General features: G+C 39.1%; 1 protein-coding gene across 1 annotated transcript in view; it reads right to left on the reverse strand.

Annotated features, from left to right (window-relative positions):
* The window catches only part of THSD7A (thrombospondin type 1 domain containing 7A), a 327,266-nt gene that overhangs the window by 135,874 nt on the left and 177,165 nt on the right, over positions 1 to 14,227 (reverse strand). Inside the window, exon 11 of the mRNA XM_074574765.1 lies at positions 2,825 to 3,656. Coding sequence (XP_074430866.1) covers positions 2,825 to 3,656 — 832 coding nt within the window. The remainder of the gene's footprint in view (positions 1 to 2,824; positions 3,657 to 14,227) is intronic.

Below are 14,227 nucleotides of genomic sequence, written 5' to 3' on the forward strand. Positions count from 1 at the left end.
AAGTTTTCACCAGCCTTTAAGAAAGCCTGATTTGGTTAACAAACATGATTCTATCTATTACACTACCTCTGCAAAAAATATTACTTGCCTGAGGGTTTTTCTTCTTCTTTCAGTCATGCTGCCAGGGGGCTGATTGTTTCTGATTGCTGAAGTCAAAACTCCCTGAAAATGGACTATTCAACCTGAAGAGCATTTCACATGAGCACGGCAGGTTTTCCAGTCACCTTACTTGTCTATATCATTTAGTAACACAGTTACTATATGATGGAGATTATAAAATCATTTGAGCTGGCTGCATTTACAACCTGGGCAGAAAAATAATTCTGTTGCTTGAGATTCTGGAATGCCAATCATAGAAAAAGGTATGTGACCACTTAGTGAAGAGGGTAGCATAAATAAAACAAATGGATACATAGGTGATGTACATAGATAGGTCTCTAAAGGCTAAGGTATCAGTGCCAGAATTTCTCATATGAGTCATCTAACCAAATTTTCTTGTTTTCACTATGCAACTAGGAAAAAAGATTCTACATTAAACTGATAGGAAGACTATTTGAAATTCTTTGCGCATTTACAACATAAAATTATATCAATTAGACATCAAAATGTCCACTGCATCATTTGTATCATTTTATCCCCCGTGAAGAATCACTCCTATGTTGTATTATCTGTTGTTTCACTGCCTCAGGCAAGAAAGTTTCATCCATTTCCCTGCTACAGCCAGAAATGCGCATGTACGGTACAATACATTGAGGTATCTGAAATTAAGACAGCGTTACTGTTCTGTGTGAATTCAATGGTGAGTGTAGAGATGATGAGTAAAGTATGCCATTGACTTCCAATTATACTTTTACTTTATTTTACCATTTATCAGAGCCTCAGCACATGAATGTAAGAAGCTTCCCTCCCCTCCATTTTTTTTTTTTTTTAAATATGATCATTCTCAATTATTTATTTAACCTCTATAAAAACTTGGGGACTTTCGAACAGAGCGGCTGGCTGCTATCTGCTAGCAACTGATATGTTTAATAAATTATTCCCTGTGTTTAATGGTTAATGATATTCCTGGGCCAGTCACAGTGTGGGCTGCATGATGTGAGGCTGGAAAAGGAACGGGTATTTTCCTGTACCAGCACTGAGCCAGTGTTGCAGACAACACCTGGGACTGCCTGAGCAAGCTGATTCTGAGATTCCTTGTGCAGACATTCATTCAAGTCTGGGTCAAAATCTGAGAAAAATGTGGAAAACCAGAGCTAGAAGAGACTGCAATAAACTAGGCAGTCAGTCCCTCTTCCCTAACCAGGAGCTACTCGAGGTGTGTCATCACTGACACGTGCATTTCTAGCCTATTCAAACCTTTGAAACCTTTGAATATGGAGGTGCCACACATCCCCCAGGCAATCTTTTCCAGAGCTCCACTATTCCAACTATTGAGAAGTCTAACCTCATTCAGCACTGATCAGCCCATTATTGCTTTTCCTATACATCCATAATATATACAGAATTGCTTCTTCCGTTCTTCCTTGTGACGGGTATTTATATACTCATAGATACTTTACATTTTCACTCATATGTCCCTCCTTCCAACTAAACAACCCAAATCTTTCAGTTCTTCCCTTGAGCCGGGGACCTCTCATTTTCCTGTTTTACTGCTGGATCCTCACTTGAAAGGAAATTTACTCAAAAAATGTTTACTCCACTTGAAAAACTATAATATATGGTTTCTGATAGGAAAGGTTGAAGCGATTGCGAGTTCTGTGACGGAATGTTTAACTGGCACAATGAAAACTCCAAAGTAAAACACCCTGAAAAAAGTTCATAAACACTAACCTAGCAGCAAGAGGTGTCAGCCACATTCAGCAAGATACCTTAGTCATTTCACGGTTGATGTAAAATTGATTAATCATGCATTGAACTAGAGGGAAGGAAATAAAAAGAATCACATCAAAGACAGAAAAAGGTAGACTAGACTGAAAGAAGATTTTTGAGTTGGACAAAAACTCTATGAGGGATAGGAAGGAAAAAACACGAGCTAGCAAGAGAACGCTAGCTAGGTAAAACAAACAAGTACAAGATAATATGGTTGCAGAAATGTACCCAGAAGCCTAAAGAGTGAGTTATCAAAATATCTGTGACTGCCAAAACTCTTGAAAAGTAGAATAAATAGCATAAAAATATCATAAAAAAAAAAACCCTTACAAACAACATAAAGGTGCAGACGAAAAGAAAAAGAGGAAGTACATGAAAGAAGCAAAGAGGCTTCACAGTCTCCCTTTCAGGAATTTTGCCATAGAAATCAAGAAGGACAAACAATATTTCATGCTCTTCTATTTCAAAACAAAAGGTACTAGAAAGAACTGTTACTGCCTTCTCATGCAGCATCTTTCTCTCTGTTTTCTACTTTTATTGTGAGTCTGACTCAGCCCAGTTTTCTGTTTGTCTTTCTGCCCAGAGCCTTAAAAGCAGTAACATCAACTCTTCCAAACATGCATGACTTGTTAGAGAGCAAAAACCTGCCTGAACCCACAGAAACAGAGCAGATATTTGACAAATATCTTCAAGCTTTTGGAGGAAATCTATTTGGACAGAGGCTAGGGAGTCAGCACAGTTTAACGGTGACCATTATGTGACGCTTAGTATGATCAGTTTGCACATTTCGTGTCATCAAAGCATCTTGAGCTTGAAGAGGGATGTTCGTATTGGAAATGGCATGTGCCCCGTATTGAGATTTAGGCTTGCATAAAGTAATACCAGTGTGCACATAGGCATGCTTTACTTTAAACAGAGAATAATAAAGATGTGCAAATTAATAAATAGTGATTACCTCAGAGCAGCAGTTTTCCCATTTCTGTGAGTACACGTGACCTGCCTGGTTTGGTAACCGATTTGTATGTCCCAGTATTTGTTCTCCTGTCTACTCTGTCTGTTTCGATTCCTCTTCTTCTTAATTAACTCACGAGCTTCGGGATCCCGAACTGCCTTTTCTCTGTCCTTTTCCTTGTCTTTGTTCTTCCCTCTTTTCCTCGCTTGCCTTATTTGTCTCGAATGGGGCACTGAGCATGCGCTCCAGGGTCCCACATTTAGGCTATACAGGCTTTCTTCAGTGGCGCACGGGCTGGACTGACAGATCTGAAACTCGGTGAGGTTAGGACAAGCAGATCCACCGAACTGCGGTGGAGCCACAACGTGCCGAGTTCGATGCTGAAGCCCGTTGCCGCAGGTCTTGGAGCACTCTGACCAAGGGGCGAATTCAGCCACGATGCAGTCCTGCCGGCATGGGATGAGACACGCCTGCTCCTGGCGGGGCTTAGGCTCAAAGTACTCGCAGATGACATCCTCAGCCGGCACCCCGTTGGACTTCTGGATACAGGTGATGTCCCTTGTCTGGATCCCCTCCTCCCCTCTGAGGCACTCCAGGGGTTTCTCATGGCTGCGGAAGAGGACGGGCCGGCACTGGTTCCAGCTGCCGATCTGCCAGTCATACAGCTCCTTGTGCCAGTCACAGACCCGAAAACAGCTCTGCTGGTTGTCCGGCCGCTCCTGCTGCTTGCAGTTCGTGGGCAGTGTGGTCCAGCCCTCCACGTGGGCACACCACACCGCTCGCGTCTGGATGCCACCTGGACCGCATTCATCTCCCATGCATCTCCCCCACGGACCTGGAAAACAAGAGAAGATGCTAACATTGCACACTTCTTTGTTTTTCTGCCATGGTGTAAAACCAAGCTCACACAACCAGTTTTGCATTTCCTGCACCTCTAAAAATTTCATTTTTGGAGAAACCTGAACTTGGAAAGCACAGAACAGTATGGGATTATTCTTCATCTCATATTTTTATGATTACAGATACACTTCACTTTTTATCCTAGATAAATTGTATATTTAATTTCAAGAACATACACAGGAATTAATCACATTAGAGAACTAAGAACTGAACAATCACAAAGTCATCACAGTTTCGACTAGCAAGATAGGAGCCAAAGTCCCCCCCTCCATGGCATGAAGCTAGTCTTTTCTCTAACCTGCATGAATACCCTTTCACAAACTGTTTCGGTTTTCGCTTCGCATTTCTACTGCACTACTCTTTATACCCTGGTGCCAATTAATATAAATTCTCTTCCTTCCATATTGTTCTAAATAATGAGAACAACATAATACGTTTTGAAAAATAGAGGTAATTTCGGGTTGGCCACTTCTATTCTTTCCTTTGTTATAAGTAAAATAAAAATTAAAAGCCAGTTAAGGAGTGTTTGTTCCACACAATCTGTGAAATGATTATACAGAATAAGCCCTTGAAGAAAGAGACATGCCAGCTGGTAACTCTCCAAAGAACAGAAGTTATTGCTTTTTTTTAAATGTCTAAGGTCTATGGTAAATACTTGACGTGTTGTTATAATTAGCGTCAACAAAACCAATAATAACCTATATCCTTGAAAGATGATATGGTTGCTTTTTCCATTATTAAAAACTGTAATTTTCACTCAGTTCAACGCACGAAATCCACAAATCAGATGGTAAAAAAACTGTATTTTTCATATTTTTTTAAGACCTCTCCTCCTACACATCATGCCTTGACTCGCTATGAAAGAGGAAAAGAATAAGCACTTCAGAAAAAACCCTGTACCCATTTCCCAAAGAGGGTCTATCTGCAAACAGTTGGTCATACAGAAGACATTTTCTCTGCCTGAGGAGTTCTCATGTTCCACGAAGAAACTGGGGCCAGGCCATGCTGTCCTCATTCATCCGAATGAGCCCACTAACAAGACTATTTGTGTGAGGAAAGTTGTGGGAGATGCTGGCCTAAGCCTTTGTTATTTCCAAAGCAGGTTAACAGAATAATTCCAGGACTGCAAAGAGTAAGTTTAACGAGCTAATGCAGGTACAAATTATTTACAACACTTTCTTATTTAATGACTGGAAGGAATACGAAGACACATCTTATTACTGATTCCCCCGAGCTTTAAAAGTCTCACCGACTTCAACACAATTTTTGAGCTGTTCATCCAATGTTAACTTCAGTAGCAGTCTGGGAATGGGCAGATGATAGGCTATACACTTAGCCTCTGCTCCTCATTGCCTCTTTTTTAAGTGGACACTACGGCTGAACAGTTTGTTTGTAGTTCTAAAATCCTAAGCATTAACACTCCATAGCAATGCCAGCTGGCAGAGAGCGATTCAGCCCATGGAAACTCCTCCTTATTTTTTGCAGATTAAGTTTGAATTAGGGTTTCCAAGGTTTAGCTAGCTATCCGGAAAAATAAATGTATATTAAATACAAATACATTTCAGTTTCCATTTCAGCAAGATTACCCTACTTTATCTGTAACCAACCTTCCACAAATGACATAATCGTTGTATTTAATTTAGGTGTATTTACACTGAGTTAAGAGATATCATTTCCCCAGAACACCACTTTGAACGCTTGCCAACTTTAAAAGAATAAAGACTGTAGAAAACCTCCAACTAAAGCAGAGATACCAAAAGAATCATGATTGAAATAAAGCTAAATTGTTCATCTTGCAAACTACAAATTTCTGTCTTATCAGATCACTGCACCTTGTGCATACTGTGTGTGTTCAATGAAGAAATCCCTTTTATTAAAGATCAGGTCTTTACTGTACTCCAGGTGAAAGGTTTACCCATTTGGGATTCTACCAAATTTTCAATTGTCAATTAGCCAAGAAATCACATTGTACCTAAAACCTGTGCTTGACATCTAAGTGTCTTCAATCCATTTCATTGACATACCAATGGAAATGATAAAAATCTCAGCCTCAATGCTCTGACTACTGCCTTTGGCAATATAACTATGAAAAAAAAATATCTGTACATGAGTGTGATAATTGGATAAAAATAAACTCTTTCATTAGATTACAAGAATTTTGGTTTTACAACTGGATGCAAAATAATGATGAGGTGCACAGATAGGCTCATGTATTAAACTGCATTCTTTTGCCTTTGCTGCAAAGTAGCATGTGATTTTATAAAAGCATTGGCAGTGAGTACCAACAAACCCCATTTACACGAACCTTTGGGCAAAATACTACTCAGCATCTCTAGGTTCGTGGAGTTGTTGACACAGATGTATTGGTGATGTATCTGACCCTCCGCCTCATAAATATTAAGTTGATCTTTAAATTAAAATATAAAATAATCCATTTAGAGTATGAGGCTACAAGTAGTCCAAAAAGCTGACATTTTCACCGTACGGCACACTTCTTTATATGACCATGACAGGGCCCTAAAGCGAGCCCCAGCTTTGGGGTAGGGATCTGTTTAGGCTTTCCCCTCAGTGAGCTTCCTCAAAAGACTAAAGGGCTTCCACACTTGACCAAACCAAATTGTATTTGTGCAAACACTTAAAAATTGGGGATGGGGTAGGTGTTAAATAAAGAAAGTTGAATGCAAAAGCAAGAAACAAAGAAATAATTGAGTTATACACAATTCCTCCCCTGCCTGCTAAGCCTCTGAGGCGACTCTGTGCTTCCCTCCCATACAGTGACTTTCTGAGTGGCAGCAAATTCTCTCCTGGGCTCTTCTGCCTCTAGAAATCCCTGTCCCGCTGCAGACTGGTGATGAACTCCCTGCCATATCCCCCATTCTCTCAAATTTTCTCTCTTTTCTATGCTATCTCCCCCATCTTTGTAGATGGCTCCACCAACTAATTTGTCAAGAAACATACGAACAATCAGGAACAAAAAAGTGAAACCAGTACTATTCTTCACAACTAGCCATATTTATCTTTGGGGTTATGGAAGATATTAAAAAAAAAAAAGGAAAAAAATCCCTAACACTTCCATACTCAGTGCTCCTTTAGAATGTGTTTCAACCTAACTTCCAATGACTAACTTCAAAATACCTATAAATATCTCAGCAATTTCAACAGCTTACTTTAACCCCATTGTCTTATTCAGGCGGAAGAAGAGGAACTGCCATTTTGTTACTTTCCTTAGCTTTAAAAAAAAAAAAAAAATTGTATTTCTGGCAATTTGAACAGAAACTTTCTTTGACCAAAATTATTCTGAGAAATACCAAAACATTTTTTTCTTTTGAAAACTATTTCTGGTATCTACATTAAACATTTACATCAGTTTTCAGTTGCACACTGCTTTGAAATCTTCAGTTAAGTTATCCACATTTTTATGTAGGATGACAAGTCACTGTTGTTAACCTCAAGCATTTGCTGAGGAATGTTGTTGCCATACGTTCTTTACATGGACTTCACAAAAAGAGAGAGAAGCTCCTCTGCAATTCCCTTTACAGGTACCCATCTCTCTACCAATTATAAAAAAAAGCCTACAGTAATTCAATTCTAACTTAAGTGGCCCCAAATACATTGCAAGCATGAAGGCCAAACATGGTTTTCATTTGAAAATAATCACAGAAAAGCAGGAAAAGGAATGTCTCTGAACTGAGTAAATGGCCTTTGTGACTTTGTCCAAACAACAAGAAATGCATCCCAAAGTGGTCCTAATCCACTGTCAATTTTTATCTAATTGCCACAGATTGAAGGGAAAGCACCCAGTACATGCTTACAATATTTCATTGCCTGCATGAAATTTTCATCACTCAAGATACATGATGAAAAACAGTGAAGGTGGAGGCTTTGAGTGATCCTCGGAAGTATGAGAAAACCATGTATGGATCACTTGTAACATGCTTTTTTTGTATGATATCATCATTTACCACAACATTTGCAGATGTGAAATTTTGGGATAAAACTAAATCTCACAGAAACTAGCGTAGCCTAGATATGCAACTTGGCAATGCAAGAGATCAGCAGAACGCAATGTAAAGGGTCTCACCCACCACCATCGCTCAAAGGCTGCAGGAGGTGGGGGGTGGCGGCTCTTTCACAAATCCTCAGCTGACGTTAAGCACCAGTAACAACAACAGAAAGTCTTTAGGAAAGCTGGCGAGCCTAATCAAGGCCTCATAAGATGGTTTAATTCGCTCCTTATGAATATTCTTTAGGTTCCCTCTTTCCCACAGAAGCAGTCTTCACGCAGATGCTCTGCTGGCCTTGCTGTGCGTGGATCTGGTTACGCCTGGGCAACGGGACGTGCATGTGCTTAAACCACTTCGCACCGGGGAAAAAAAAGCCGCTGCCATGAACGCAGAGTAGTTTTTCTTAGGATTTTGTTTTAAACATATCTAGATGAACGAGTCACAGTTTACCTGGAGCGAGCTGTACTCGTCTCATGAAAATACCATCATTTATCTGCTTTTTGTTTAATCAGTGCATTACAAATGGCTATTACAGAAATAAATAGGAAGCTTGCCTCTTTTTTGTTGTTGGGCGTTGTCACTGAAGTCTTAGTGAGTTTAAAATGTCATTTGTAATTCTTTGTCTTCTAAAGAGATTACTGTAAAATACAATATTAAGTTTCCCTCTAAGCTTCTGTAGGATTAACATTTGTTTTTGTTAGGAGGCAGGAAAGTAAGTGAATTAACCATTACTGCAAGTTTATTCTGAAAATTCAGGGAGTGATCACAATGGAGTCAAAAAATCAAGACAAAACACCCACTAAAGCACTGATAGCTTTGCAGCTAACTGAGAACAAAGTAAGCTATCATAGTATTTAATATCTTATATATTAATACTGTTTCAGGTATTACATTATCACTATGTGAAGAAGAAAAACCTTATTTTGAACTTTGATTCAGAGCAAATAAGGCTATGTGAAAATCCCTTAAGCTTTTCTCCAAGTACAAATAAATAGTCAAAACAAGTCCCCAACTATCCCCAAACATAAAACTCAAAACATGTCTTAAAACATCAAGACATTACTTCCATTTTTTAACAAATGAGGGTTGCACCACTGATTTCATCTGAATTTTGCTGTACTTCAGTGAGAACTTGTTTTGACCCATTTTGTATTACTGGTTTGGTGCCTGTAAGTAGCATTAACTGTTTAATGCCAGATAGAGAGACTTGGACCGCACGAGACAATGAGCAGCTTAGTTTTCAGTATTTTGAGAGGATTGTATTTAAAGGGACTGTTGAGAGACTGATTAGCAGAAAGATACTTCTCTTGCGTTCAGAAACAACCTAACCTTACCCAGTATTGGAGACCTCAAATTTCTTTGTATTACGAGAAGGTTGTGATGAAGGCCAAGAAGGTTAAGTGGATGATACAGGGCTGAGAGTCAGAAGGACACCAGTATTACAAGATACAGTTCAAGCCTAAGCAGTAAATCTCGAGAGAGGTCAAAAAGACACAGATCAAGAAGTCTTTGAAGGACTCGGGAGATGACAGCGGATGCAAACTGCAGCTCCCGATAGCAGAGCCGGTGAAGGAGTAGGGTGAACAGCAGGACACTGAGAATATTACAGCCTCAGAGCTGCCGCCAAAATCACTTGCAGATCTGCTTGGCTAAATTAAAACACGATAAGCGTGTCCGTAAGTTGGTATGTTATGTATCTATATTATCTATATTTGCTTTACTCATTTCTGGCACTGAAGGAAAAACAACTGCTGACGCAACGGCGTATTTTCATCCCAGGCAGTAGCTAATTGCAGAAGTCTAAACAGGAAACTGAGTCTCACTGATACAGACAGGTTGACTATTTTACTTGGGAAGAAGTAATACAGCGAAACACCGTAATGCTAGATAAATTATTGATGGCTTTCATTTATTTTTTTTTAATATAGAATCTGAGGCGCTGCCAACATGACAGGCTGGCAGCATTTGGGAAGACAGATTCTGTAATTTATGCTATCAGGAGTGCCAAGACAGTAGAAGATCATTGATAGACAAAACCCTTATTTTTGCCTCTCTCCCACCCGTGGCGGGACTCCGTGGGTGCTGTGCGAGTTGCCACCTGCTCTGTTTGCCAGCAAACTCTCCCCTCCAGGAGTGCTATGGATCACCTTGACTGTCGTTTCTATTTAACGCTTTTGTCTTTCTCGGCTCCTCTTTCAAAGGTTGAAAAGAATACACGAGGCAGCGTCTGCATCAAAGAAAATGGATTCAGGATACGGAAGAGAGATAAAATAAGAAAAGGATTCTCAACATAATAAAACATAACGTCTGTGATTCAGAGGAAGAAAACGGAGAATCAAAGAATCCTACAAATGATTAAACTCCTAGGCCAAATTTTTATTTCCTGACAGTATAAGGCAGAGTGTAAGCCACACTGCAATTCAAAGAACAAGTTGTTCACATTTCTGAAAATAACAAGGAAGTATGAAAATTAACATTAAAAAACAGTGATGTAGATGAATCTAATCTACAAATTTCACATTGTTTCCCTGTTTCCAGGGCACGCTTTCAAATAACAGGGAAAAGACAATCTTGAAAGTATATAAAAATCAGCCACTTAGAAATCTCTCTAGCTATGCACATAGTTATTAAGGCACTTTATAAGTGTGAGCTCTTTTATTTTTTCCCCTAATAATATCCATTAAGAAAATACACTCACACATGTTCCTGATACTAGTAATGGCACAGTAATTAACATTATCCATCTGTTTTCAAATCTCACTTAAAATCACGAATGTAACACACATCAAATAAACCAAAGAGTAACCATACCAGCTTAAATTCTGACACCAACATCACAAAAAGCCTAACACTTATTCAGTGTTTCCCTAATTGAGCATTGTCACCCAAGAACCTTACAAATTTCCACAACCAAATTTTACTTATTTTACTGTATTGTATAGTAGAAAACTGGTGTGTCCAAAACAAGGCTGTATGCTCCATAAGAAAAAATTTTGAATTTAACATGCTTTCCCAGTGTTGATGCAGTGGCCTCCTATGCCGTAATTCATGGTAGCTTTTACATCACTTTTCACATGGTAGAGGGTTTTTTTGTCTGCTTTGTGCTTCTTCTGCCTTAACATTGTGACAATTATAATAGATATTGCAATATTTTTTTTCATCTGGTATAAACATGGAGAGGTTAAAAAGTATCTGTTTCTATAGTATAAAAAAATACATAAAGAAACAAAATGGTCTCAAAATTTTTCTTCTTTATTTAATATAATACTATTTCTTCATCCCCCAGACAGTCAGGTCTGAAAAGCTAATTCAACGCTTTAAAAAAAAAAAAAAAAAAAACAAAAAAAAACCCCAGAAAACCCAGCTGCCTCCTTATATTTGTCACTGTTTAATATTTATTTTGTTGCTCTAGCGGTGTAGATTCAAATTCTTAAATAAACTGCATCAGGGCTCACACTTCTCATATCACATTTCTTCCCAAAGTAATTTGAATATACGGTGGCATAACACCCTGAAAATCGCTATCTACACGGAAGCTATCAAGTCCCTCCAGCTCGCAGTAGTGGTGGAACACGATAATCTGAAGTATATGCTAGCACACACACAAACATGAAAGGCTGACAGCTCACAGTGCAGAACTATCTGGCTTTGGGTTGTTGTCATAACCTGTAATGAAATCCTTTCCTTTAGGCTTGTTATAAACTTAAACTAATTCTCAAAACGTTACTCAAATTTTAAAACAGTTCTTCTTCCAAACCTTTTTTTTTTTTTAGCATGAGTTCCTATAACTATTCATTTTCCGTTACATAGTATAGCAGTAGCAGCCAAAATGAATATTGAATGAATACACGAAAGGAATACTTAATTGAAGCAGCGTGCTTTAAAGAGAAGTAGAGCTTCTATGTTCTACAAAGCAATTACATTGCTTTGAGCCTCTAGTCATGTTGTAATGTGAGATATTGAATGCAGTTTCTTCTAGCCCACAGTCTGTTTACATATAAAGCTGGTAGCTGGTTCACAAACGTTTCTTAGTTTCATTAGAGGTAGTGGTAAACCGTACTAACGTATTCCTCACACTCCTCTTAGGTGCTCTATCTACTCACGCTGCTGGCTGAAGAGCCAGATAATGCTCTTCTGACAAAATGATGATTCCCATACATAGCAAACACTCTTGCAGGCTTTGTAATTTTTGTTATTAACCTTTGCTTGTATCTCTCCCACACATTTCTGTTTTGGCTTTTTTTCGGATTACTAACAGTTGAAAGCTGCTCTGCCTCTCCTGTGTGAGATGGTTACACTGAGTCAGACCAAAGACCTACCTACTCCAGTCCCCATCTTCTACAGCAACAAAGAACAGAGGCTTGAAGAAGGTGTAAAAATATGGTGAGCATAGACGATGCCTTCCCTGGTACCCTCCCAGCTTCCCACCATTTCCAGCTCACACACCATGGTAGACATACTGGTACAGCCCTTCTAATATGATTAATACTTATATGTGAACATCAGATAAAGAACATCCACGTGTTCTTCAACTGCCTTCGAAAGAAGATCAGTTTTAGAAATCCTATTAGAAACTTCTAAATTTCCTGGTCTTTTTTCCGTGCAAGCCTACTGGAAAGGTAATGACAGAAAACACATGGCATGAACCTATTTTTTCTTATAGAGTGGGCAAGGAAAAACAGAAGAAAAACCACTCCCATGAGCAGCAGAGCCAATTAAGAGCCAATCTGTGAAATCAATAGTTACTTCCAATAATTATAGAGACTGTAATCACAAGTAAATATTAACATTTTACAATGAAAGCACTATAATTATATGAGCAACAATAACATCACTGCAAATGATTCTTACCTGTGTCCCTGTAGATTTTTGCAGCTCTGTCTGCCTCAGAATCTGATTTTAAGGGACAAATTATTGAGAAAACCAATTCAGGATCTGCTCCCTATTAAAGAGGAGGATTTGATTTGTATAGATTAAGATGAGGTTTTCACCCTTGGTGTTGAACAAAGATTCACGGTTTTCTCCCCTTTGGCGTTTCACATTCAATTCACTCACAAATCTCAAAGCAAATTCCAGCAGAAATTGCTATATTTCGACTGGAACGCTGCTAAGACAACATCTCACTTTACCTGGAAGTCTCATTGCTGGTATTATTCTCAGTGACAATACAAGGAAATGCAGATTTTTACACTAATTCAGCCAACTGAGGCTTGCCCTTCACTTTTCATCAGAGTGGACCCCAATTAGATCAGTTGAAAAAACACCGCTAGCCCTTGTCATGACACTTGGGCATCAGCACGTGTCACAGCACCAATTGCTTGGTACTATTAGGAGAGTTTATTCTTCTGCAGAGTGTCATGCAATCTCACGGTAATCAGCCATATTGAACAGGTTACAGGGACTTAAAATCAGATCACTTACACTTCCATCATGAATATTTTGCAATTCAGTTTGTTAAACGTGATTTTTTTCAGTGCACGCAGGCTGATATATTAAAAAGAGAAGACAAAATATTTCTGTTTCAATTAGCATCGAGACCAAGTGAATGCTTTTATTTTTCTGCCTCTGCCTCATTTTCTGCCCTTTTATTTCTTTCCCTTGTTCATCGTAGCCTCCTGCTGTGGCGCTGATGGCCAGAAGTGCTTGTTGCGAGGCTGCTGCAACCACAGGGTACATCCGTCAACACAGGCCATCGTGCTTGTGCCAGCCCAGCGGTTCGTAATCCCGGTCTCTGCTTACATTAGCCAAGGGCAAACAAGTCAAAAACCTCCTTTGACAGAGATATGAAGAAATTTACTGCTACAGCTTTTCGGAGACCAGCTACAGCTTTTCGACTGGACTACTAGAACCAGACATCAGAAATTAAGCGTAATATCTTTGCACCGTGACTTTTTTAAAGGGTCAGGCTTCCTCCAAGACATAATGTCAGACAAGGTAGCGGTAAGTTGGTTACAAGAAAAACACTACAATTTAGTTAGCATGAAGTCAGCAAGAGATTTAGGTTGTACTCTCAGCCCTACTGCTAGCCTGCAGGATGATCTACGTACACCACTTCTGTCTCCCTGCACTTCAGCTTTTTCTGTCTAAGGCAGGGACAACAATATGAATTTTTAAAGCCCATTTAGATGTATTGATGAAAAACGGTGTGCAAGAAGTAAATAGCAGTAGGAATACACGTTCTGTCATTTTCTCTCTGGAAGCACACAGTTTACTCAATATCTTTCCCTCGAGTTTTGCCCTAAATCCCAGTTGTGTTGAAAGGTATGTTTTAATAAAAAAGCAAGAAGCCCAGACGATAAGCTGCTGCTTTTTCTTACTCTTGACAGAAATCTTATTCATAGAGCACAGCATGCACACTTCTCATATGTGTTTTCCCTCTGCCTCCTTGGCCACAAAGGAGCTAATATAGTTATTCAAGGATCAAATAAGAAGGTTTCTCATATCTCTGGATTCTTTAGAGTTGTTTTCTTTGCCACTAATGGAATAAAATAAAATAGGAGAC

Source organism: Larus michahellis, chromosome 2 (assembly GCF_964199755.1).
Source record: "Larus michahellis chromosome 2, bLarMic1.1, whole genome shotgun sequence".
NCBI classification, from domain to species: domain Eukaryota; kingdom Metazoa; phylum Chordata; class Aves; order Charadriiformes; family Laridae; genus Larus; species Larus michahellis.